The sequence below is a fragment of the Tenrec ecaudatus genome, chromosome 14 (assembly GCF_050624435.1).
Source record: "Tenrec ecaudatus isolate mTenEca1 chromosome 14, mTenEca1.hap1, whole genome shotgun sequence".
NCBI lineage: Eukaryota > Metazoa > Chordata > Mammalia > Afrosoricida > Tenrecidae > Tenrec > Tenrec ecaudatus.
The window spans coordinates 85,209,816-85,235,690 of NC_134543.1; the positions used below are offsets into that span (position 1 = coordinate 85,209,816).

The 25,875-nt window shown below is 39.8% G+C and overlaps 1 protein-coding gene across 10 annotated transcripts in view; it reads left to right on the plus strand.

Annotated features, from left to right (window-relative positions):
* CHD8 (chromodomain helicase DNA binding protein 8) overlaps positions 1 to 25,875 on the plus strand; it is a 59,963-nt gene that overhangs the window by 20,361 nt on the left and 13,727 nt on the right. For all 10 annotated transcript variants that reach the window (XM_075531847.1, XM_075531846.1, XM_075531852.1 and 7 more), the window contains exons 3-19: positions 155 to 526; positions 1,166 to 1,548; positions 2,722 to 2,836; positions 8,972 to 9,154; positions 9,236 to 9,304; positions 9,507 to 9,562; positions 10,255 to 10,372; positions 13,035 to 13,118; positions 16,412 to 16,549; positions 19,206 to 19,327; positions 19,469 to 19,712; positions 20,739 to 20,915; positions 23,251 to 23,394; positions 23,663 to 23,918; positions 24,317 to 24,527; positions 24,711 to 24,906; positions 25,669 to 25,836. In XM_075531847.1, coding sequence (XP_075387962.1) covers positions 155 to 526; positions 1,166 to 1,548; positions 2,722 to 2,836; positions 8,972 to 9,154; positions 9,236 to 9,304; positions 9,507 to 9,562; positions 10,255 to 10,372; positions 13,035 to 13,118; positions 16,412 to 16,549; positions 19,206 to 19,327; positions 19,469 to 19,712; positions 20,739 to 20,915; positions 23,251 to 23,394; positions 23,663 to 23,918; positions 24,317 to 24,527; positions 24,711 to 24,906; positions 25,669 to 25,836 — 3,036 coding nt within the window. The remainder of the gene's footprint in view (positions 1 to 154; positions 527 to 1,165; positions 1,549 to 2,721; positions 2,837 to 8,971; positions 9,155 to 9,235; positions 9,305 to 9,506; positions 9,563 to 10,254; positions 10,373 to 13,034; positions 13,119 to 16,411; positions 16,550 to 19,205; positions 19,328 to 19,468; positions 19,713 to 20,738; positions 20,916 to 23,250; positions 23,395 to 23,662; positions 23,919 to 24,316; positions 24,528 to 24,710; positions 24,907 to 25,668; positions 25,837 to 25,875) is intronic.

Below are 25,875 nucleotides of genomic sequence, written 5' to 3' on the forward strand. Positions count from 1 at the left end.
GAGTCTGTTAGGATAAGAGGATAAATCAAGTTAATTTTATTATGTCTTTTGACCCTCAAGTTTTCTGATTCTAGGGTGAGGAAGACTGATGTAAATATTTAAGGGAGTACTGTTCATGCTAATAGACCTCTCTCGCAACTTCCTTTTGCTCTAGGGTGAATCGAAGCGCATCACCCTGGTCCTCCAACAACCACAGTCGGGAGGTCCCCAAGGACACCGGCATGTCGTGCTAGGAAGTTTACCAGGCAAGATAGTGTTACAGGGCAACCAGCTCGCAGCCCTGACTCAAGCCAAGAATGCCCAGGGGCAGCCTGCCAAAGTCGTCACTATCCAGCTGCAGGTGCAGCAGCCACAGCAGAAAATTCAGATTGTACCACAACCTCCATCATCTCAGCCCCAGCCCCAGCAGCCAGCCTCAGCCCAGCCGGTGACCCTGTCCTCTGTGCAGCAGGCTCAGATAATGGCGCCAGGACACAGCCCAGGACAAAGGCTTTCCGTACCTCTCAAGGTGGTGCTGCAGCCACAGGTGAGGCTAACGCCTTCAAGCAAGCACTTACTGAGTCAGACCAATCTAGATTTCCACCTCTGAGCCGAGATGCAGACTGTTATTTCTTTCTTCTGTATTTTACTTTTATTGTGTGTGTACCCATTAGATTGTTGGATTTGGAGTCATGATTTATCTAATATTTGTCTTTGGTTTTCTTTTTAGTATTTTTTTTTTCTTTTTAGTATTTTTGTGGAATTAAAAGGATGTGAAATACCCTTTGATTTGAAAGATAAGGAAAGTGAAGTGATTATCATTCCATTCATCCCTCATAGAGATAAAGATAGACCAAAAGTAAACATTGAACAAATTTACTTCTAGCCAAATACCAGTATTGGTCCTATTCATTAATTTTTAGACTAATGTGCATGATTATTGATATTAGGAGCATGGTTAAAGTTTAATAAAGTGTGATTTGGCATAGTTCTTACCTTTTCTTGGTCTCTTCCCACCAAAAGCAGTTTTTTTTAAAAGTGTGTCTAGCTTCTGTAAAGCTTGATCTTATCCTTGTATTTGAGAAACTGGAGAATTGGAGTTTGTGGCCTGCCTGCTGTTTAGCTGGGTTTTCTTAGGCTGCTTAGTTGCAAGGGTGTTGACATTTTGGTGTCTTTATTTCCGTAGGCTGGTTCTTCCCAAGGGGCCTCTTCAGGGCTCTCTGTAGTTAAAGTTCTAAGTGCCAGTGAAGTGGCAGCATTGTCGTCACCAGCAAGCTCTGCTCACACTGGAGGTAAGACAGGAATGGAGGAAAACCGCAGGCTGGAGCACCAGAAGAAGCAAGAGAAAGCAAATCGAATCGTAGCAGAGGCCATTGCTAGGGCCCGTGCCCGGGGAGAGCAGAACATCCCTCGAGTCTTGAACGAGGATGAATTGCCCAGCGTTCGACCGGAGGAGGAAGGTGAAAAGAAACGCAGGAAGAAAAGCAGTGGAGAGAGGCTCAAAGAAGAAAAGCCAAAGAAGAGCAAAACTTCTGGTACCTCCAAAACCAAGGGCAAAAGTAAGCTAAAGTGAGTACTCATCGCTATTTTCATTGGACACTCGGGGCAGCTTACTCACTTTCAAATCACTTTTAAAGGAACTGCTTATATTTATGTAAGTTCAAGGTGATCTATCTTAGAATATAATAAGGCCTTTCTATTTCTAGCTCAATGCTAATGTGATTTGTTAACAGAAACTTGTCCATGAACATATTTTTAAAGAGAAAGGCTAAGGCACAGGAAACACTGTATTGGGCTGTGTTTAAAACCGTGACCCTTATGTTTTTATGCATACTTACTATCAATGTAGTATCAAAGAGCCTTCGCACTACCCTCCGGACCACTCAGCGTGCTACAAGGTCCCTACTGGACGATTTGCTGTTCTCTTAACATCTCATCTGAGCTAGAGTGGGCTTCAGCAGCCCGGGTCAACCTTAAGAAGTCTTGATAGAATCGGGACTTGCCACGTAATTCTTTTGACAATTGATTGCCCTCGCCAGCCCTTCTATGTCTTACAGCTTCGCTCCGGCTCCCTAGCTTTCGCTTCCTGGGATTTTCATTCAGGCTTTGTGGTGTAATGATAATGCTTTATTTTTGCATGAGATTTTGCAGCTTGAAATTTTTTTCTTGTTATTTGATTCTCAACATCTTTTAGGGCAGCTGTTATTAATGTTTATGTAATTAATGAGACCTATGTAAACTAATGAGACCTAATTTTAGTTCAGTATTCTGCATTACACTATCCTCTATCAATATTTATTAACACAATTGTAGTTAGAATGTGTCCAATCTGCTGTAAAGGTCAGTCAGTGACTCATAAACGTGATTCTTTTGTTTTCAAGCATCATAGTAAATAGCATGTCCCATAGACTAAAGAACTAAACCTTGTCTTTTGGACGCTTAGCGAATAGGATGGTTTGGATTACTTAGACTTCCTTACCCCTAAATTTTCTTCAGGAGCCTTTGTGATGTAGTGGTTGGTTACTAACTGCTAACTACAAGGTCAGCAATTCGAACCGCCCCAGCTGGGGACTTTCGTGGGAGAAAGACGCCGTAAAGAATTAGTCTCAGAAGCTCACAGAGGCAGTTCTCCCTTGTCCTGTAGAGTCACTGTGAGGCAGCCTCTCTTTGATGGCAGTGAATTTGGTTTTTCGTTCTGGAAGTTTTGTCTTCACTTAAAAAGAGTGATGTTTTTCTTTGTAGCACTATTACTCCTGTGGTGGGTAAGAAGAGAAAACGTAACACCTCGTCTGATAACTCAGATGTGGAAGTCATGCCTGCACAGTCCCCGCGGGAAGATGAAGAGAGCAGCATTCAGGTAAAAGGAGCCTTAACGAAACCTGTGTTCAACTGTAGTGGCAAACCAGGGATAGACACTGACAAATCATAAAGGTGTGCACATTTCTATAGTTGTTTTAAATCAGGAGTAGAACTAAAAGGTAAAAAGAACTGGATAATATCTCTCACATTTTGGCCATTTTAGTCAAAAAGCCCATTAATTAGAGAAATAACAGTAGTTATTCCCCCAATTCTCAGTGCTTTAAAAACGGAACCAGCGTGCGATGATACAGTGTGATTGCTGCTATGGTTATGTTAGTGCTTTGGTTTCTCTTAGAACTTTTCATCTCCACAAAGCTTGGTCTACATTTTGAAGTAGAGGGTATTGGAAACGAACTAAAGAAGCTAGACCAGAAGCACTGCAGTCCTTGTGTCTGATATGTTGCATTATGTACCGTCTTGGATCAAGTTTCTAACCAGAAAAGTATCTGGTGTCAAGAGTCATGAGACTGTTTCAGTGGCTCCGTGGATCTGGTCAGTCTGTGTGGTGGTTACTCACTGGGCGGTTAACTGCAAGACCAGCAGTTTGAAACCACCAGCCACTTGAGAGGAGAAAGATGAGGCTTTCTGCTCCCCGAAGTGACAGTCTGGGAGACCCATGGGGCAGTTTTACTCGGTTCTTTGGGGTCACTACGAGTCGGAATCAACTCCATGAGCCCAGTCTACAAGTAAACGTTTAGACGAATGGAGTCTTAAGTGCCTCTCTCGCTGTTGACACTTACACAGATGCCTCCCCTCTTTCTTCACTGACAAAGTAATACTTGAGTTATTCCGTGGAAAGTGAACATGTGAGAATAGTCGAGAAAAACAGTCCAGACTGACAGACATGAGAATATAGTGTGAGGCAGTAATTTCTACGTTTAGAATTGAAGAAATAACAGATTAGTAAAATACACTAGAGTCAAGAAATAGGCTAGAATGGCAGTGATTAGAATTTCATTTCAAATATATGTTGAAAAGAAAGATTATTTTTAAAAATTAGGCTAGGACAACGGGCAATGCATTAAAAACAAAAACAAAAAATAAAACCGGGCTTCTGATCTCCCTAAATAGAAACAAATTTCAGTCTGATTAAAGGTCTAAATGTCAAGAATGAAATTGTAATACCTATTTGTATATTCAAATATATGCATAAAAATAAAGAATCTACAAGTCAAAGGTAGAAGCCTTGCCTAATCCCACTCTTTTTAAAAATCATTTTATTGGGGCTCATACAACTCTTATCACAATCCATACATACATCAATTGAGCAAAGCACCCTTATACATTCGTTGCCCTCGTCATTCTCAAAATTCGCCCTCCACTAGGGTTCCTGGAATCAGCTCATTTTCCTTGTTTCCCTCCCCCTAGTCCCACTCTTTAAAGAAAATTATCAGTATTTTTATCCTCTCAGACTTTCAAAATGAGGTAAAATATGCTCATGAAATATACACTTTCATGTTTCTTGGCTTAATGGTTTTGAGATTGAATTTATTAGTTCATTCTTTTTTTTTTCATTTTAAGAAATATTTTGTGCTATAAATACACCAAAATTTGTCCATTCTTCTGTTGATAAACATTGAATTATTTCCAAAAGGGATCTCTTAGGGTCACTTTGAACATCCTTAGTACAATTCATTTATGGACACAGGTATTTGTTTCTTAAGGCTAAATCTCCAGTAGTACAATTGACAAACTAAGATAACATCTTTCACGTATAATTGCCGGGCCATTAAAGGGGAGCATCAATTTTCCCTCCGTAGACATTGTCCTCATGGAATATCACCAACATTGTGTGAATTCCTCTTTAACAATTTGACCCGTTATAATTATTTCTTATTAGTGAATATGAGCATAGTTTTATATTTAACAGCCATTTGTATTTTTTTCCTGTGAACTCTATTCATTTTTGCCCATATTTCTATTAATGATTCATTTATTTTTTATCTTTATTAAAAATTATTTTGTGAATAGGCACAGCAAAAGATGTATAAAGGAAAGTTTCTGCACGTACACTTTTGTGACATTGTTTACCTGGTGCAGCCAGTCACGCCATCTTTTTCTCTGTCCCTGCCTTGTTAACGTAGGCTCACTGCTCCTTCGGCGCCTCTCTCAGTTGTCACTTTAATCCCATACAGATAATTCCTAAAAGAGCAGAATGCTCAAGATGTCTTTTTCACTAGTTAAAGTTTAACTGTTATATTTGGTTTAAAGATTATCTCAGGACAGTAGTTCCAGGGGTCCAGCCACCCTCTATGGATCTGGAGAAATCAGTGAGAATTTGAAATTCTGTCCTACAGTCAGTTCATCATTCTTCTGTGAAATCATTGACCAGAGTGTTCTGTAATGTTAGCCAGGCTCTCCGTCCAGTTCTTAATGTAATGGTAAAGGAGGTAGGTTCATGGAGACAATTTACATTCTCTTTAAAACAGTTTTATTGGCAAATAATTCACGTACCACACAATTCATGATTTAAATTCTTAAAAAGAGTTGTGTAATCATCATCAAAACCAACATTAGGACATTTTCTTCATTTGGGTACCCATTATTATTAGCTCTATTGCTTCCGAAGTCCTCTGGCAGTTTATAGTCTATGTGCTCCTATTCCTGATCTACCTTCTTCCTCTGTTTTTACTGACCTTATAAAAAACGATTCCAAACTCATAATTAGGAGATTATGTCATTTCCCTCTCAGTTTACTATTTGTCTTAACTGCTTATGACAGGTTTTATTGTGCATTTAAAATGTTTTTACATACGGTAGTCAAATCAATCAATTTTAGGAAGATAGTCCCTAATCCACAATTATAAAAACTTCTACCTTTTCCTTTAAATTTTATGGTGACTTTTTCTTACATTTAAATCAATCCTTTTAAAAAAGTTTTTGTTTTTTCCGTCCCATTTAATTCCATTCCTGTTTATAGAATAATCTACCTTCTCCCTTACTGATGAAAGATGCTATTTTTTTATGATGTTCTGACTCCTTAGTCTATATTTTCATATTGTTTTATTAACCTGCCTTAAGATAAACCAAGCTGTGTTAATTAGTATAGCTTTTAAATTGATCTTAACTTAATACCTGGTAAAGTCCAGGGTACTTTTTCAAATTATTCTTTGATGCTTATTTTTGTTTATCTCTCCTTCCCAATTTTTGATCATGAATTGCTAAAGTTACTTAAATTAGCTAGTTAAAAATGGTTTTGCCCAACCACTTAAGAAAACACAGGTAGATATATAAGGTGACTAAAATGGGAAAATCTATAATAAATACTGCTAGTTTTAAAAAACTGAACTAGTACTGGAGACACAGTGTGGGAATTGCACCTGACCTGATCCCACCACATCGAGGCAAAGCACTGGGGGAGTGCAGCAGAACAGCAAGGGAATGGAGTGGCAAGGTCCCCAGGGAATGCTGAAAGTGGACTTTGGGGCCAGGGCGTGGTGCCCCAACAGACTGGACTGGAAAACACTCCTAAGGGCCAACAAATGATTCTTGAACTAACTACAAGCTTTTCTTTCTTGATGTGTTTTGTTTTGTTCTTTGTCAGTGGGTTGTTGTTGTTCTGTTCTCTGGTTGTATACTGTTGCTTTGTTTTCCTCTGTCTTGTTTTCGTGCATGTTATTGTCTCCACAGGTCTGTCTAAATAAGACAGGCTGGATGAACTATCTGGAGGAAACACAACGGAACCGACAGTTCCTGGGGGACTTTGGATAGGGGGAAGTAGGGGGGTAAGGAAGTGGTGTTAACAAACACAGGGACAAGGGAACAACATGGGACCTAAAATGGTAGTGAGGGGGTTGTGGCAGGCCTGGTAGGGAATGATCAAGGGTAAGGTTACGTAAAGAAGAGGTATAGCTGTAACCCAGGTAGGGACGGAGCATGGTAGTAGGGCAGGAGGAAAGTCAAGGGAGATGGAGGAAAGAGCTAGGAGTCAAAGGGCATGTATGGAGGTCTAGACAAAGACGTGTACATGCAAATAAATATATATATGAGGATGGGGAAATAGATCTATGTGTGTCTATATTTATAGGTTTAGTATTAAGGTGGCAGAAGGACCTTGGGCCTCTACTCAAGCACTCCCTCAATGCAAGAATACTTTCTTTTATTAAATTGGCACTCTACGATGCTCACCCTCCCAACACAACTGCTGAAGCCAAAGTGGGTGAACAAGTAAATGTGGTGAAGAAAGCTGATGGTGCCCGGCTATCAAAAGAGATAGTGTCTGGGGTCTTAAAGGCTTGAAGGTGAACAAGTGGCCATCTAACTCAGAAGCAATGAAGTCCACATGGAAGAAGCATACTAGCCGGTGCAATCACGAGGTACCAAAGGGACCTGGTATAAGGCATCATGCAAAAAAAAATATATATATATATATATACACACACCAGGCATAAGGCATTATGCAAACATATATATATAATAGTAAATGAAGGGGGAAGTGCAGAGTGGAGACCCAAAGCCCATTTGTCGGCCACTGGAGATCCCCTCTTAGAGGGGTTTAGGAGAGGAAATGTGTCAGTCAGGGTGCGATGTAGTACCGATGAAGAACACAGCTTTCCCCCAGATCCTGGATGCTTCCTCCCCCCAACTACCATGATCCGAATTCTACCTTGCAGGACTGGATGGGGCAGAGGTTGTACACTGGTGCATGTGGGAGCTGGAGGCACATGTGGATGTGTGGATGATGCCTTCAGGACCAGGGGTGTGAGGGGTGATATTGGGAGAGTAGAGGGTGAGTGGGCTGGAAAGGGGGAACTGATTACAAGGATCCACATGTGACCTCCTCCCTGGGAGACGAACGGCAGAGAAGGCGGGAAAGGGAGACTCCGGATAGGGCAAGATATGACAAAATAACAATCTATAAATTATCAAGGGCTCATGAGGGAGGAGGGACCGGGGAAGGAGGGAAAAAAAAAAAGAGGACCTGATGCAAAGGGCTTAAGTGGAGAGCAAATGCTTTGAAAATGATGAGGGCAAAGAGTATACGATGTGCTTTATACAATTGATGTATGTATATGTATGGATTGTGATAAGAGTTGTATGAGCCCCTAATAAAATGTAAAAAAAAAAGAGCTATAGGAAAATACAGTATATATTTACTAAACCAAATTTTTAGGACTGAAATTATGAAATTGGAAACAAAGTATTCTTGTATCTTTGTTTTCATTGTCTTAGAGCTTCTACTACTAGGCAGAGATTACTAACCTTTGCCAAGGCACCAACAAATCAATCAATGTTTTAAACTCCAAACTTACTGTCTTCAAGTCGAAGCCTACTTACGTGAGGCCATAGGGCAGTAGAACTGCCCTTGTGAGTTGCTGAGACTGCTCTTGGCGGAGTCATAAACCCCATCTTTCTCCTGTAGAGTGGCCGATGCCTTCCAACTGCTGACCCCATGGTTAGAGCCATGCGCCACATCTGACCACTACTGACTAAGCAGGGCGCCTTCCGTAGGAGGCAAAGGGTGATGGATGTTTTTCCCGGTGCCTTTGGAGTAAAAACTGAGCATTAGATTATAGGCAAATTGTTTCATTTTTAAAAGTAAAGCTAATGCATTGTATAAAGAAAAATTGGGGAAGTAAATAGAGAGAAGACAGTCTTCATACTAGTTTTATAACTCAGTGTTAGGATTTTGATAAGGTTCTTTCCAGGCTTTTCTTCCATGTGTATATGCCTATGACTTTGTGTATACTTTTTTTTAAAACCGAATTAGGACTGTAATATATGTTTCTGATTACATCTCTAATGGAAAGCATTTTTCTATTATATTCAGAATACTGTGAATTTTAAGTTATCCGTTCCGTGTTATTTTTGATGGGCCATAATTTCTTAATTCTTCTGTTACTTATTTAGCTAGATTCTAGTTTTGCTTCTCTTAAAACAAAACAATATTGACATTAACTCTGTTGTCTATCAGTCTTCATATGCTTCCAGTTATTTAATTCACAAAGCACTTTGGAGATAATATTACTGAATCAAAGGAAAAGCACACTTAGTATAAGGATCTCTTTTATTAAGCACGTCATGGTAGGATTCATTTAGATGAGCACGGGGGTAAACTTTGCTTGAAAAAGCTTACCAAGTTTTCTGTTCGAAAATGCTAAGCAATTATTTCAACCATTTTTTGCTTCTACAGAAGAGACGCTCAAATCGTCAAGTAAAGCGAAAAAAATATACAGAGGATCTGGATATAAAGATCACAGATGATGAAGAAGAAGAAGAAGTGGATGTAACTGGTCCAATCAAGCCAGAGCCTATCCTCCCTGAACCAATACAGGAGCCAGACGGCGAGACTCTGCCTTCTATGCAGTTCTTTGTGGTAAGCTAAGACCTTGGTGTCTGGAGATACTTGTCCTGATGCTCATAATCATCTGATGGCTGCCTGCATCTTTTCCTGTAGGAGAACCCGAGCGAAGAGGATGCTGCCATTGTTGACAAAGTGCTTTCTATGCGGGTTGTGAAGAAGGAGGTAAGGCCTGTTTCGCCTGGGTGAAGGTTGATTTTCTATGGCTGTCAGGCAGTAAAGCTGAGGCTTCAGATTAGTTCCTTAATTCTTTACATCAGTAATAGCTTCTGCAATACTGGATATGAAATTCTGTCTTTGTGTTTAAAATGAAAAGTGCTTTTTTGGAAAGGATTTTAGTGACTGTGGTTTGTTTCTTTCTTCTCAGCTTCCTTCAGGACAGTACACTGAAGCAGAAGAATTCTTTGTCAAGTACAAGAACTAGTATGTGATCTGTGTAGTCTTTCATTCCAAGACCCACAGGGTGGGGGTGTTTAAAATTAGTCCCTGCCTCAAAATGTTGTGTCCAGTACGCTGGCTTTTTAGAGAGATTGGCACAAGTTTTACTATTTCCCTGTAGGAATATTGGCTGTGTGGTTCCTAAGGAAATCCCTTAGGAACTCTAAACCTTAGTCTAGCACAGGGCTTGGCAAACCTAACAGACTGAAGAGTCAATCCTTCACAACAATTGAAAAAATTTTGAGAGTCATAAATAAATTTTTTCAAACAAATCAACTCACCATTATCTGAATAATATCCTTAAAATTTCAGAAATGAAACTACGATAGTTTTATTTTCATTTTCAAGTTTACTTCAGTACCACATTGACTTGCCGAAAGTTGGACATGGCTCAAGAATCGGTTTACCAACCCCTTGTCTATCATTAACACCTTGCTATTCATAATATATCCCTAGACTTGTGCACTAGCACAATTACCATCATTAAGGTGTTTATCAAATGGTTAAAAATGTGAACTCTTTATGTCCACTCCAGACCAGGTAGCCTGCCTGCAACTTACAGTTTCATAAGCACCAGCCCCTAAGCATTATCTGCTTTGGGCTAATCTCCAGATACCAAACTTAGAGCTGCCATTTTTCCTTTTCTCCCTTCATGATAATGTTTCATTCCCCTTCAGCTCCTATCTACACTGTGAATGGGCTACTATCTCCCAACTAGAGAAAGATAAGAGGATTCATCAAAAACTAAAGCGCTTCAAAACCAAAATGGCTCAAATGAGACACTTCTTCCATGAGGTAATTAGGAATAGGTATTATCATTTCCTTCATAGTAGCAAATATCAGTGGGGATGTCAGCCTTGACTGATTATATAAAATAAAATTTATTTGCATGAGTGTAAAGTTTTGATTTTGATCATTGGTCTTCATTCACTTAATTTTCCCATGCCTTACTTTCCCCGGTGTAACTGTGATTGTTTTATAAGTTAACAGAGTATTTTGAAATTGACTTGTTCAGAATGCTTGAAGAATTTTCAAAATGGATGATAAACTGAACTGGGGTCAAATTGAGACATTTGTCTTGCCCTTTGTCAGTCTAACTGCTGATGGTATTTGGAGACATAACCAACCAAAGCACTAAGTGAACCTTTCTCTTCTCTAGTTTCTAAGCCATCCATCATGACACTGAAGCATAATTTTTCGTATATCATGTTACCGATTGCTGTTGAGTTGACTTTGACACCTAGGGACCCAGAACTGCCCTCTGGACATCCAGGGCTCGCTCTCTGTACAGTCAGTCTGCCACTTCTTCTCCCACGAGAGGGGCTGGGGGCTCAAACCACTGAGCTTTCACTTAACAGCCTTCACCATCAATAGCTGTATCTAGTCCTACAACTAGGTTGACACTGAAGCATGGACAGAGGGTCTTTCGGGCCCCATTTTACACTGCAGGCTTTATTTATATATAGATAAGATATTCCTCTTGTAAACTCTTGAATCTCATCTTGGTTTTACATAGTGTACTCTTAGTTACCCACTCCTGCTAATATTTAAAAACCACAGTGGATACCTTTAACAAATGAATTTATTTTCTCATAGTTTTAGAGATTTGAAGATACCCGAGTTCATCACTTGGATTATGAACTTTAAGATTATTAAGCTTACCCATCACAAATTGGATATAAAGCCCATCCCCCAGGGGGACGAATAACAGAATGTGGGTGAAGGGAGACAATGGACAGTGTAAGACACAAATAGCAATAATAATATATAATTGATTGAGGATTCACGTAGGTGGGAGGTGGAGGAGGAGAGGAAAGAGAAGAGCTGATACCAAAGACTCAAGTAGAAAGAAAATGTTTTGGAAATGTTGATAGCAACATATGTACAAGTGTGCTCAATGCAATTGAGTGATGGATTGTCATAAGATTTGTAAGAATCCCCAATAAAATGATTAATAACTAAAATTTTAAAACTTTATAGAACAAGAGGAAAATATTATTTTCATAGTTCTTTAAGTCTGGAATGTTCAGATTAGAATTTATTAGCGTGTTGTATGTATATTAAAGTTACCTAAGCCTTTTTTAAAATTTATTGGGGATTCATACAACTCATTTCACAATCCATACATACATCCATTGTGTCAAGCACATTTGCACATTTGTTGCCATCATCATTGTCAAAGCATTTGCTTTCTACTCGAGCCCTTGGTAGCAGCGCCTCATTTTTACCCCTTTTACCCCTGTCCCCCTGGTTATGAGTCTTAAGAATGAATAAGGTCACCTGGGGAAAAGAAAGAGAATGGATCTGAGCATTGAACGAAGCTTTGAATCCCCCGATTTAAAGGTTAGGTGGAGGAGAAGGACAAAAAAGACAGGAGTACAGGCCAGAGTGGTAGGAGAAAGAATAGGATAAGGAAATGCTATACAGAAAGGGGTGTCTCAGGAAGGAAGAAGAAAGCTCAGGTGTCATACTTGGGCTTCTAACCTCAAGGTCAGCAGTCTGAAATCAAGGTCTTCAGTTTGAAATCACCAGCTTCTCCGTGGGAGAGTGTTGCTACCAGAAAGACGTGTAGCCTCAGAACCCCCAAGGGTTTCTAGTCTGTCATACAGGGTCTCCCTCCATGAGCCAATGACAGTAAGGTTGTTGTTTTTTTTAATTTTTGATTTAATAAGGTCCCCTCCCCAATTAAAAAAAATATTTAGGCTTTTTTTCCCTTTCTCAAAGCTGGGTATCATTCACTTAGACAAAAAAGAGCTGACAGTAATATTAGAGAAAAACTGAACAAAGTAAAAAAAATGCCATAAGAGGAGAGCAAAGTACCAAAAGAATGTGGTGTCTCAGAAAGCGAAAGGAAGCAAGTGCTTTAAAAGGAGAAAGCGAAGGTTGTTCCTATTTTTTTAGAGGTAAAAAAGACAAACATTGAAATATGCCATTATATTCAGTTCTTTATAGATTACTATGAGTGACTTTGAGAATAGTAATTTTAGTTGTGTGATGGAAGTGGACAGAGTGGCCCAGAAGACAGATCAGAATGACAAATGAAAGGGAGGTGATGAAATGGAGAGAGCATTCACTTAAAACTTTTGGAAAAGTTTGGATATCAAACACGCCAAGGGAAAGTTACCAAAGGGATGTGGAGTGGAGGGGAAGGTGTTGTCGAAGATGCATAAGAGGGGCTCGTGTTTGTGTTTTTCTGTTTGCATCTATGGATACTTGATGGAGTCCATAGTAAACTCTGGAGAGAACGTGCTTTGTTAGGGAGAAGAGATAGTTTCTCTTTGGTAGCAGCTCAGAAGATGGTGAGTTTATGATATTAGGAAAACCAATACATCCTATCTGTTAACGTCTGTTTTCATGACAAATATAAAGTTGTGTCATCAACTAGAAGTGGGGTGGCTAGTGCGTGTACTGGATCGTAATCTTTTGGTCTTACTGTTCTACTTCTTAACTCATTTAGGATGAAGAGCCATTCAATCCAGACTACGTAGAAGTCGATAGGATATTGGACGAGTCTCACAGCATTGACAAGGACAATGGGGAGGTGAGTAGGAATGCAGAGAAAGGCTATGAAGAACTCTATAGATTTCTGCTGGTCTGCCTGTCCGTATTTTATTTTTCAGATATGGCTGAAAATTTTAGGATTGACAAGGTATTTTTAAATTTTTCTGAGGGATCCACAGAGTGATAATGGGAAGGCAAGGCATAGGAAGAGAAGTTAAAAGGAACAATTTCCGTAAAGTCAAACATCTTGGAGTTTAATATAAGTACTGAAATATTATTTAGTTTGCTCTCATTTTCTTGTAGTTTTGTATGAGTGACCCCGGACATTGGATTGAGTATAGGCAGGGGGGAGGGGCGTTTCACAAACCTCTGAATCCATGTGTAAGTAAACCCTTTGTGTAGGGCCCTAGCACTTTCCACATCATGAGGGTATTTTTCTAACTCAACAGTGGCTTTTCAGTTGTTATGGAAGCAGATCTGCATATGACTCTGCTTTTAACCAATTCTCAGCCCCCCTCCCCCCAGATTCGAATTTAGTAAGTGTAGGTGAGACACCCCCCACTCCCAAACGATTTGTGCTTTAAATTTATCTCCAGGGGCTTTCATGCATAGTAGCTTGAGTTGGGAATCACTGTACTAAAGCTTCTTTGGGAAAAATGATCTTAAACATGCTGAAACATTGATTTAGCTTTATATTTCATTGCTTAAAAAATGCTATAGAATGGTATCTCAAGTTTAAGCCACCAGGGGGTTCAACATTCATTAAATTTTACTTCAAATTCAGTTTATGAATTACCATTCTTATTTTTAAAAAATCATTTTATTGGGGGCTCGTCCACCATTCTTATCAGTAGTTGTTTTTACTCTTGTAGGGTGACATTTCATACACAAAGTTTCTATCACTTCTGAAAGTTATTTCTCACATAGTGAGCCTGTACAGAACAACAAAACCTTGTTAAGATGTCAATGCTAGATGCGAGCTCAGCTCACTCATGAACTTCATGTTTTGCTCCCACATTATCGTTCCAGGCCCTATAGTCAGATTCTTGCTTCTATAAAATTACGACCTTTTCTTTATTTCGTAAACTGTCAGGGTCACTAGCTAGAACCTTAGATGTCCAACCAACCCGACCCCACTACCATCAAACTGATTCCAGCTCATGTCCACCATATTGGACAGAGTAGGACTGCCCCATGCAATGGCCAAGGCTTTTTATCTTCAAGGAAGCAGATTGCCACATCTGTTTCTTGTGAAGTTACTGGTAGCTTTGAACTACTGACCTTTCACTTGACACCCAAGCACTCTAACCACTAAGCTACCAGGGGCTCCTCTGTAATTCCATGTATTTTCAAATCTTACCAAGCATGCCTTAGATAAGGCATGTCCGTCCTGTGTGTTCTGTGGGTGTGTAGTTATTAGTCAAGACAAATTAGTTACTGTTTAAATTCCTAAGTTCAGGATCTCTGCCTTGAATATCTTGATTCTCTCTTATCACCAACCATATCCTTCCAAAATCTGTTGACTTTTGTTTAGGTTGTTAAAGGATATGTTCTGTAAGTGGAACAACAAATGAAAATGTTTTGGTACCCCGATACTATGATTTTATGCTCCTAGTATTGGGTAATAATATACTTTGTTTTCATTTTCCCCCTCTACAAAATGAGTTTAATTTGTTATTATTAATATTATCTAACAATGGATTAAGTAAGTGTTGAGCTCTGTGGAAACATACGTTATGATATTGGAAATATGTGCCTTGAACAATGGCTTTACATTGAGAATGACCTGAGGCACTGTAATTGAGGGAGCTTCAGAAAGTTCATGAAGAAATGGAATTAAAAGATAATGGAATTTTTCCACAAACGTTTTGAAACCCCCTCTTGCAAAAAAGGGTAAAAGAGTAACAGGATTATGTAATTCTAAGGATACCTTGATCTATAACTTTTAAAACTTCTTGCTAGCTATTTTAAGGGGTACTCAATAAATTAGTCATTAAAGATCCCCGTGGATTCTGCTAGGCCTAATGTAGTCTTTATGAGAGCCAACAATGGAAATGCAAAGATCATCTTGAATAGTGAGGCAAGGCCAGGAGCCATTTACCACTCCCCTCTCCTTGCAATAGGACGCCCGCCTAAAGCATAATACTGTAGCCAGACGCCTAGCATTTGTCCTTTGTTTAGTTTGTTTATTCATTTGTTTGTTTGAAATGATTTTGTTTGAGTAAAGTCCATTTCAGTTTTATGCCACCTCCCCCCTTTTTTATAAGTCACTCAGAACAGTATTTTAGTTTGAGGGATAAGAAATCTGGTGGAATTTTAATATTTTTGTGTTTAAAGAGGTACACACACACGATCTCAAGAAATGAAATAATGGTAACCCTCCATCTGTGGTTCTCTTCCCTCACCCTAGATTCTCCCTCCCTCCTCAATATCCGATTTGCTCCCCTCTCCCTGTTTCCAACCCAGAACTTGGCTGCCTCATAGTCATTGAGGTGTTGTCTTTTGGTGTATAAACCATGTTTCTTTTATGTTGTTTTTCCTTTTAATAATTAAATATTTGTCTTTTTAAGATTGCCTGTGCTTGCTAGGCATAATGGCCTCTAGTCTTACTACTTTTATTTTTTGAAGGTCATTTTCTTGGGGGCACTTACAGCTCTTATAATAATCCATTCATCACCTGTATCAAGCATATTTGCGTATATGTTGCCATCATTAGTTTCTCAACATTTACGTTCTATTTGAGGCCTTGGTATCAGCTCTTTTTATCCTCCCTCCTACCCTCGTGACCCCTCAATAACTATAAATTGTTATTTTCATATCTTATGTCTCCCTTCCCCTCAGTTTCTTTGCCTTTCTTCTCCCCACCTTTTCCCTACCCTCCAGGTAGGCTATTCTGTCCCTGAGGGCTTTATCTGACCTGGAATCCGTGGGCCCTGAGCTCTTAGCTGTGCTGTGTTCATGCCTCTTGCTACTTTGAAGCAGCACTTGTATTCTGAGATCCAACAACTCAGAAGCCCAGAAATGTCAATTTGTTATGCTCCTACAAATGTAACCAAATTCAACACGATACAGGATAGAAAAAGAACCTTCTTTGTGCATCTACTTGTTTTAATGTGCAATGATCATTTGTCAGAAACTTCTTAGAACAGATACTACTAGTAATTTGCATGGAGAAATAAAGCCACAAATCGTAGTACATCAGCGGGTGAGCCAGTGGTATGGGTGATCAACATTTTTCAGCAGATTTGAAGTATGGGCAGTTGTCTTATCAAAATGATATCCATTTAGAACATATAAATCAGTTTATTAATACTTGGGTTTCTTCTCTCCTAGCCTGTAATTTACTACCTAGTAAAATGGTGCTCTCTGCCCTATGAGGATAGTACTTGGGAACTCAAAGAGGATGTTGATGAGGGCAAGATTCGAGAATTTAAACGGATCCAGTCAAGGCACCCAGAACTCAAAAGGGTGGTAAGTATATCGGCGTTTAGAAGTTGTTATTGTTCGGTGCTGTAACATTGGTTCCAACTCATGGTGACACCGTGTAGAGCAGACACGCTGCTGGATCCAACGTCATCTTCACAATTGTGATGTTCAAGCACATTGTTGCAGCCACTCTTGACAGTGCTTCTTGTTGAGAATCTTCTTTTTCTTCTCTGTCACTTACCAATCGTGTTTTTTCCTGATAACATGTCCAAATCGTGTGAGACGAAGTTCCACTATCTTTGCTTCCAGCACTTTGGTTATGTTTTTTCTAAGACGTACTTGCCTTTTCTTCTGGCAGTCTATGATACTTTGAATATGTTTTTCTAGCACCGTCATTCAAATATGTCCATTGTTCTTTAGTCATCCTTAGTCAGTGTCAACTTTCACCTGTGTAGGAAATGATTGAAAATACTATGGCTTAAGTCAAGCACACCTTAGTCTTCAAAATGACATCTGCTCGTCAGCACTTTAAAGACATCTTGTGCAGCAGATTTACCAGTGTAATGCATCGTATGATTTCTTGACTGCTGATTCCATGAGCATTGATTGTGCAACCAAGCAAGATTAAATTCTTGACAACTCCAGTCTGTTTATCATGTTGCGGTCTTTTGGTCCAAATTGTTAGGATTTGCTTTTTTTTTAAACATTGAATTGTAATCCATAGTGAAGGCTACAAATCAAGTGCTTCCAGTTCTCCTGGCTTTCCGCCAGCAAGGTTATGTCCCCTACAAGTTGGTAAGCTTCATCCAGTCGTTCCACACAGTCAGCTCCTCTGATCCTTTGTGCCGCATACAAACTGCCGAAGCGTGGTGAAAGCCTACAGCCCTAAGCACACCTCTCCTGGTTGTACACCATGCATTCCTTTGTTTTGTTTGAATGACTGCCTGTGACTCATGAATGGGTCTGCACGAGTACAAGTGTTTGGAATCCCCATTTTTCTCAGTGCTGTCCATGTTATGATCTGCCCAATTGCATGCTTTTGCCTTGTCCATAAAACACACGTAAACGTCTTTTGGTTTTCTCTGCTTTTGACCAAGACCCATCTGACTCAGCAGTGACAGGCTTCATTCCATGTCCTCTTTTGAATCCAGCTTGAATTTCGGACCTGCTCCCTGTCAATGTGCTGCTGCGACTGTCTTTGAGGGGTAGCAGCATTTCACTTGCACGTGATACTAATGATATGATTACTTTCTCCATTCTGATGGGTTACCTCTTTTTAAAATGGGTACAAATATGGTTCTCTTACAGCTCTCTTCTTGGCATAGATTAGTCAGTGCTTCTTCAGCTTGTTGAAATATTTCTACTGGTGTTCCCTCACTCCCTGATGCCTTGCTTTTTGCTAATCCATTCAGTACCGTCGGGATGTCTTCCCTAAACACCACTGATTCCCGATGTGGTGCTACCTGAAAAGGCTGCGTGCTGACTAGTTGTTTCGGGTCCCGGGCCTCTGCATTCCTTTCACCTTCTTTAGTCGGTTCCTGTGTCGTTCATGTTTTACCCGTGGACTCTTTCAATAGTGGAGCTGAATTTTCTTTTCAGTTCAGCTTCATATATGCTGAGCTGTTTGACTTTTGTGAACTTGTTTTTTATTTTGTATAACTTCAACCTTAATTTTTAAATGAGCAATTGATGGTCTGTTCCATAGTGAGCCCCTCGCCTTGCTTCAGCTTTTCATACTGAGCTGCTCCATTATCTCTTTCTACAGTTGTAGCCCATTGAATTCCTACGTATTCTATCAGATGACGTACATGTGTAGTCACCTTTCATGTTGTTGGAAAAAAGCATTCTCAATGAAGAAGTTGTTGGTCTTAACAAATTCTATCATGAAATCTCCAGCTTTATTTCTGTTCCCAAGGCCATATTTTTCCATGATTGTTCCTTCCTCTTTGTTTCCAACTTTGCATTTCTTCTCGCTGCCTTTAGTGGCTGGTAAGCATAAGATTGAATAGTTGTATTAACTGGATTTCCTTGTATGTAGATAAAAACTATCAACTTGTCATTGTACTTCGAGGTAAAACTTTTAAGTGTTTTGTATTTTTTTATGACTGTGACATTCCTACTTCATTTGTTATGCCCAGAAAAGTCAACCATATGATTTTCCACTAACATTTTTGACACCCTCCTTAAATAAGGAACCAAAAACACCCCATTGCTTCTGAGCTGATTCCCATTCATAGCAATCCTATATAGAATTTCCAAGACTGCATGCTTGTAGACACAGTCTCATCTTTGTCCTTTGCAGCGGCTGGTGAATTTGAACCACCAACCTTGTGGTTAGCTCAACTTCTAGCCCATACTGCAACAAGCCAACAGGACTCCTTTTTATTGGAAAAGATAAAATAAAGATGTTCTTTATATTTTTAGCCAGTTTTCAAAAATAATGAAGTAGTTTCCTAACATTTACAGAGCTGGAATTGAATGGGTGGAAGTGAGGTTATTTTTTTTTTTTAAGAGCGTTGTATGAATGTTTTCTTCACATGCCTTTTTAAAAACAAGTATTACTATAAACCCAAAATTATTTGCTATGGTTTAATCTGTACAATAATATTTATAAATTTATCACCACTACCAGAATTACCAAGGATCTTGTGTCATTCTGACTGTGTCTTTACCCTGTTTATTCGTATATTTTATTTTTTAGAATCGTCCACAGGCAAGTTCCTGGAAGAAGTTGGAGCTGTCACATGAATATAAAAACAGAAACCAGTTAAGAGAGTATCAGTTGGAAGGGGTCAATTGGCTGCTTTTTAATTGGTATAACAGGTGAGGAGAACAGTATATCCATATGATTTAGGCTTCATCTGAGGATTATCTTTTAATTATTGAAATAGTTTCTCCTACCTACTTTTTTTTTTTTTTCTCAAAATAGTATCTTTCAACATGCCTTTCTTGTTGAATCTGCAGGCAGAACTGCATCCTGGCTGATGAAATGGGATTGGGCAAAACTATTCAGTCCATTGCCTTCTTACAGGAGGTCTATAACGTGGGCATCCATGGCCCCTTTCTGGTCATTGCCCCACTGTCCACCATTACTAACTGGGAGCGGGAATTCAATACGTGGACAGAGATGAACACTATTGTGTACCATGGCAGTCTGGCCAGCCGGCAGATGATTCAGCAATATGAGATGTACTGCAAAGATTCACGGGTGAGTTATATGTCTTAGAAGTGCTGTCATTTAGAGAAAGCAAGTACGCATACCTGGAATTTCAGAGGCTCCTCAGAAATTAAAAACAAAACTATGATTTTAGGCTTTTTTAAGCAGCAGTTTATAGGCTTTTTCTCAGCTGTTTTCACATACTGGACATTTTGAATCAGTAGAATTCTGACATGTGTGTGTGTGTGTGTAACTACATATTTTAGAAATAAACTTAAGTGATTTTAGCAGTACTGATGACCTTTCATTAATAAGGTATCTTTATTTAACCACTTTTCATTCTTTGGTCAATTTTCCATATTATGTAGCGGTAACCTTAAGCCTTTTCTTTCTTAGTGTGCAGAAAAATTTACCAAGAGTATTCCTTGTTATATAAATTTTCAGATAAGATTAGAATAATCAGTTATTTCTATCAAATTGAATTGTATGAATGTTTTTATACCATTAGTTTTTCTTAGTAGCTTTATTTCTGCCAAGTCAAAATTTATGAAGTCCCATTTTATGGCTCAATTTTATTAATTCTGTCAATTTTTAAGCAGTAACTTTTATTTGCATGCACTTTATTAACTGTTTTTACCTTAATTTTTATTATGTTTGTTTCAGCAATGTCTAACATTTGTGGACTATGATAACTAAGAAAAGATTTAGGTTAGAAATACATGAGCAGGTTCAAACTATATAACTTGGTTCAGTGAAGTGTGTCATCATTCTAAAAAGCTATGCTGAAGAAACAATGTAACCTACATTCAGTGATTTGGAAGATTGGCAGTGGGGACAGGATACAGTTCATATTTTTGATTAAACCTACACTTGCTAAATATAGAAAAGAAAATGACAGTTCAAAAAATTTCTAGTGTATTGAGACTGTGGTAGTAATTTTACAATATTGCTTGATGTGATTGAACAATAACTTGTTAAGATATCTGTAAGAGCTCCCAATAAAATTATTAAAATCTATTTTTTAAAGTCTCTAGGTACATGCTAGGCTTTTTCTAACTGTATTGCCCTTGTGCTTAGGGGCGCCTCATCCCTGGGGCGTACAAATTTGATGCCTTGATCACCACTTTTGAGATGATACTGTCAGACTGCCCTGAGCTTCGTGAAATTGAATGGCGGTGCGTCATCATTGATGAGGCCCATCGACTTAAGAACCGCAATTGCAAGCTGCTTGATAGTCTCAAGCACATGGACCTGGTGAGTCCTCCATACTAACTTGTTCACAAAAATCTGGACGCCAAATAACTAACTCTCTGTGCAGTTAAATCAGTTGTAATTTAACGAAGGAAAAAGCATCATCTTCCTGTTGAGTGGTATGCGTGGTCTATGCTAAGTGGTAGCCTGAAAGTCATGTAAAAACCATACATTTTAGAATTGGAAAAGAAGTGTTGCTCAGTGGTCCTCATCCAAGTGGAGTTACAGTATTATAACTAATGCTGCATAACAAAACATACTATCCCAAACTTACCCAACATGTAAAACAAATCCATTATTTTTTCCCATGATTCCCTAGTGCGGCAGCTTTGGTTGGACTCTGCCGGCCGTTTTTTCTGCTTCTCTTACCTAGGACAGCTAATGAGATGTGCAGAAGAGAGTTGGTGCTCACTGTTGGCTGGGCACCACTTTGATTAGCTTCTATCTGGCTTTTCATCCTCCAGTGGGCCAAACTGGGCTTCTTGGTCAGTGCTTCCAGGGGGCAAAAGTAGAAACTGCAAGGCCGCTTGAGGTGTAGGCTTGAGAATTTTAAAAGTATCTCCTCTGCCACATTCTCTTTATCAGATCAAATCACAAGGCAAACCCAGAATCAAGGGGTGAATCTTGATAGGAGGGGCTACAAAGAATTAATGGCCATATTTAACCCAGCACAGGTACTTTCCCTAGTAGGGGACATACTAGGCTCACTGTAAGGAGTAAGTGTGGAGAGACACATGTAATTAAAAACGAAACCATCTGTGACTGCTTACATGAGACAGGCCTGGGAAACAAGCTTGAGGAGAAAGCAACGGGACCACTGGTCCTGGGGGACTTGGGAGGGAGAAGGGGGCGGTGGGCAAACAACGCCATAGACAGGGAACAACTAGGAAATAAAAATCAATAATGAGGATATAGATCCTGGGGGTGCTGACGCAACAGCAATCTAGCTGAGAGGAAGTACTATGAGGCAGAAGGGCAAGCGTGATGGTGGGGCAGAAGGAAGGTAAAAGGAAAGAAATGATCTAGGAAGCAAAGCTATGGATAGAGGTACAAGCATAGGTGTGTCCATATGTAAATACATTAATCCATAAACAGTTGTATTAGCCTATGTACGTAAATTTATATGTCAATACACTGAGGTAGTGGATGGAATTGGACCTCTGCTCATACCCTCCCTCAATACAAGAACACTTTGTTCTAACAAATTGACAATCTGAGATGGTCACCCTCCCGGCATAATGACTGAAGACAAAATAGGTGCATAAACAAATGAGGTGAAGGAGGAGGATGGTGCCTGGCTATTAAAAAATAAAGTGGCTGGGGTCTTAAAAGCTTGAAGTAAAACAAGCAGCCATCCAGCAGAGAAACAACAAGCCCCCATGGAAGAAGCACATCAGCCTGTTGAATCATGAGGTGTCATCGGGACCAGGTAACAGGCATCAGAAGACCCTTTAACACTCAAACAAAACCATATGGTTGAGAACAAGTGGGGTTGAAAGCAGAGCCCCAAAGCCCATCTGTAGACAATGGAACGTCCCCCACAAAGGGGCCACAGGGAAGGGATGAGTCAACCAGGGTGCAGTAAAGCACCGATGAAACACAGTATTCCTCTGGTTCCTTGAGGCTTCCTCACTGCCCCCCACCCTGAGCCCAGTAATGCCTCTCACTTTGGACTAGACCAGAGCATGTACACAGGTGTAGATAAGAGATAGGAGCTCACGACACATGCAACCCAGGAGCAGGAATGGGAATAATGATACCAGATGGACAGTAAGAAGGGTGGGGGAGGAGGGGAAAAGGGGGGAAATGATCATAATGATGGATACACAACCACACACACCCCTCTAGGGGGAAGAACAACGGAAACCACAGGGGAAAGAAGACAGTGGTTGGTGTGAGATATGAAAATAATGATTTATAATCTTATCAAGGGGTCATGGAGGTGGGGAGCCAACACCAAGGGCTCAATAGAAAGTGTCTAGAAAAGATGGCAACATATGTACAAATATGCCTGATATAATTGATGGATGGATTTTAATAAGAATTGTAAGAGCCCTCAATAAAATTACCAACCCCCAAAACCATAATCTGAATTACCATTTTCTTAATTATTTGTAATCATTAATGTCTTACACTGTTGTCGTTTTCAAAATAATACCAAGGGCTATCTTGGAAATGTTTTATGCTTATCAAAGTAATAGATAAGAGAGTCCTATGGACTATTTCCCAAAATTTGGCAGACAAAGAAATTAAAGCTAAAGATTATGTACTTGATAGAGAATCCCAGCATTTCTTTTGTTTCAGCGTCCTTCCATTCTTGTGTTTCCTCTTCTTCTAGGAACACAAAGTGCTGCTCACAGGAACCCCACTGCAAAACACGGTGGAGGAGCTATTCAGCTTGCTTCACTTCCTGGAGCCTTCCCAGTTTCCTTCAGAATCGGAGTTCCTCAAGGACTTCGGCGATCTCAAGACAGAAGAGCAGGTAGGAAGTGTATCTGATGATGTACTAGCGCAGGACAGAGAGAACAGTTGGAAGTTTGTACCAGGCAGGCATCTATTGCTATATGCATCAAGACAAGAGCCTGTCTGACGTCCTTTTATAGCCATGTGCTACAACATCGGTGCTACGTCCCCAAATCCAGAGTTTCAGATGCTAGAAAACGCTTAATTTTATTTCTGCATATTTCCACAGATGTTAGAGTGTTGGTCTCCATGTTATTAATGTGTTTTTCTCTCTCTGTTGGACACAGGTTCAAAAGCTGCAGGCTATTCTCAAGCCGATGATGCTGAGAAGACTCAAAGAAGATGTTGAGAAAAACCTAGCACCCAAGCAGGAAACCATTATTGAAGTAGAGCTGACAAACATCCAGAAGAAATACTACCGGGCTATTTTAGAGAAGAATTTTTCCTTCCTTTCCAAAGGAGCAGGTCACACCAACATGCCGAATCTGCTCAACACGATGATGGAGTTGCGGAAATGCTGCAACCATCCCTATCTCATCAATGGTGAGACAGTTCCTGGGCATTTCTTGGGTTGCTACAGTATATTCCTCACTCGGTATTCTGGCTGACTCAGCCTAATTTCGAGGGTGGGGTCTCCTTTTAGAAAAGTTCTGTGGAATAGATTTCTCTGTTTTTCTACCCTGGTGGTTGCCTAATCTCCAAAATTAAATGAGGTTTAGTATTTAGAAATTTGTAAAAAGAACTAAGGCTATTTCTCTGGCTAAATGTCCTCACTGATGCTCCATTTTGTTGTTCTTTTGAGTGCATTGGTTTGGTGACAGTGATGTGCATGTTCCATATTAGTCTGTGTCCACAGTTTGACAGGTTTGTCTCCCAATTATAATCTTAGACCAACCTTACTGGGCACATTTTGGGTAACAGATGATTTATGATTTTAACAGGTGCAGAAGAAAAAATCCTCACAGAATTTCGGGAAGCTTGCCATATTATACCTCATGACTTCCACCTGCAGGCCATGGTTCGTTCAGCTGGCAAATTGGTCCTCATTGACAAATTACTCCCAAAGCTTAAAGCCGGCGGCCACAAGGTTCTGATCTTCTCCCAGATGGTGCGCTGCTTAGATATCTTAGAGGATTATCTCATCCAGAGGAGGTGAGGGCCGGGTCTTTTTTACTTTTGCATTCTCATTAGCCCAGGTCTGGGATAAGTATTTAAAATTTACTCTCAGTCTTTTAAAAAGTTTTTGTTTCGTCACCTAAGAATAATGGCTACACCGATACTGATTGCAGTCTGCTATTTCTAACGTAATCCCCTTCCTCTGTCATTTCTGTCCAGGTATTTATATGAACGGATTGATGGGCGCGTTAGAGGCAATCTTCGACAGGCTGCTATTGACCGCTTTAGCAAGCCTGACTCAGACCGCTTTGTCTTCTTGCTGTGCACCCGGGCTGGTGGGCTTGGTATTAATCTCACAGCTGCTGATACATGTATCATCTTTGATTCAGATTGGAATCCTCAAAATGACCTACAGGTAAAGGAAGACATGGTCTTAGGGATTACCTAACTTGGTAGGTACCAGAATCTTTTCAGCATACTCAGGATGTCTTAGAAAAACTTGTCTTTCAGATAGTATGGACTTAATTACTTAATGAGGGGTGACAGTCTAGATCAGCAACTAGCACACTTATTTTATAAGGATCCAAATAGGTAAATATATGCATTTCAGGCCACATGGTTTCTGTTTTAACTAAACCCTTTCCTCCCTTGTCGACTCTCGTTAGCTGACATTTCACATTTATGATAATACTAAAAAGTCTGTCGACACATTGATGACACGCATCTGACAGTAACAAAACCAGGGTGGGAATCCTGTAAGATACCTAAGCAGTGTATCATCCGCCTGTAAATGTAATTGTCAGTGTTTTGGCAGTTAAAGAATATTTAACTTGGCACCTATGTAATGGTGTGGTGGTCATCCTCCAGTGGCTCATAGACTGACTTTTTTCATGATGACCTGAACTTTCAAATTTACCATGGCAGTAAGGGAAGAGGATATGTATTTTCCTTTGCTCTTAGCATAAATGCCGTTATAGACCGGACATACCAACAAATGGATGCTGTCACTACACAGTTTTCTGGCCCCAGTTCTAACATAATAATACAATAATTTCATCTTGAGCCATATTTTAAAATTTTATTTCTAGCTGATCTCCGTTGGTATTTTGTATCAATACCCTCCCCCCCACTTCCCCAAATTATTTTTACATTTCCTTTTGTTTTGCTTTTTAACTAGGCCCAGGCACGTTGTCATCGAATTGGGCAAAGCAAAGCTGTGAAAGTATATCGTCTCATAACTCGTAATTCTTATGAGAGAGAGATGTTTGATAAGGCTAGCCTCAAGTTGGGATTGGATAAGGCTGTGCTGCAGTCTATGAGTGGTCGAGATGGCAACATCACTGGGGTGAGTCCTCCTCGTCTTTATAAACTTCATAATCGAGCA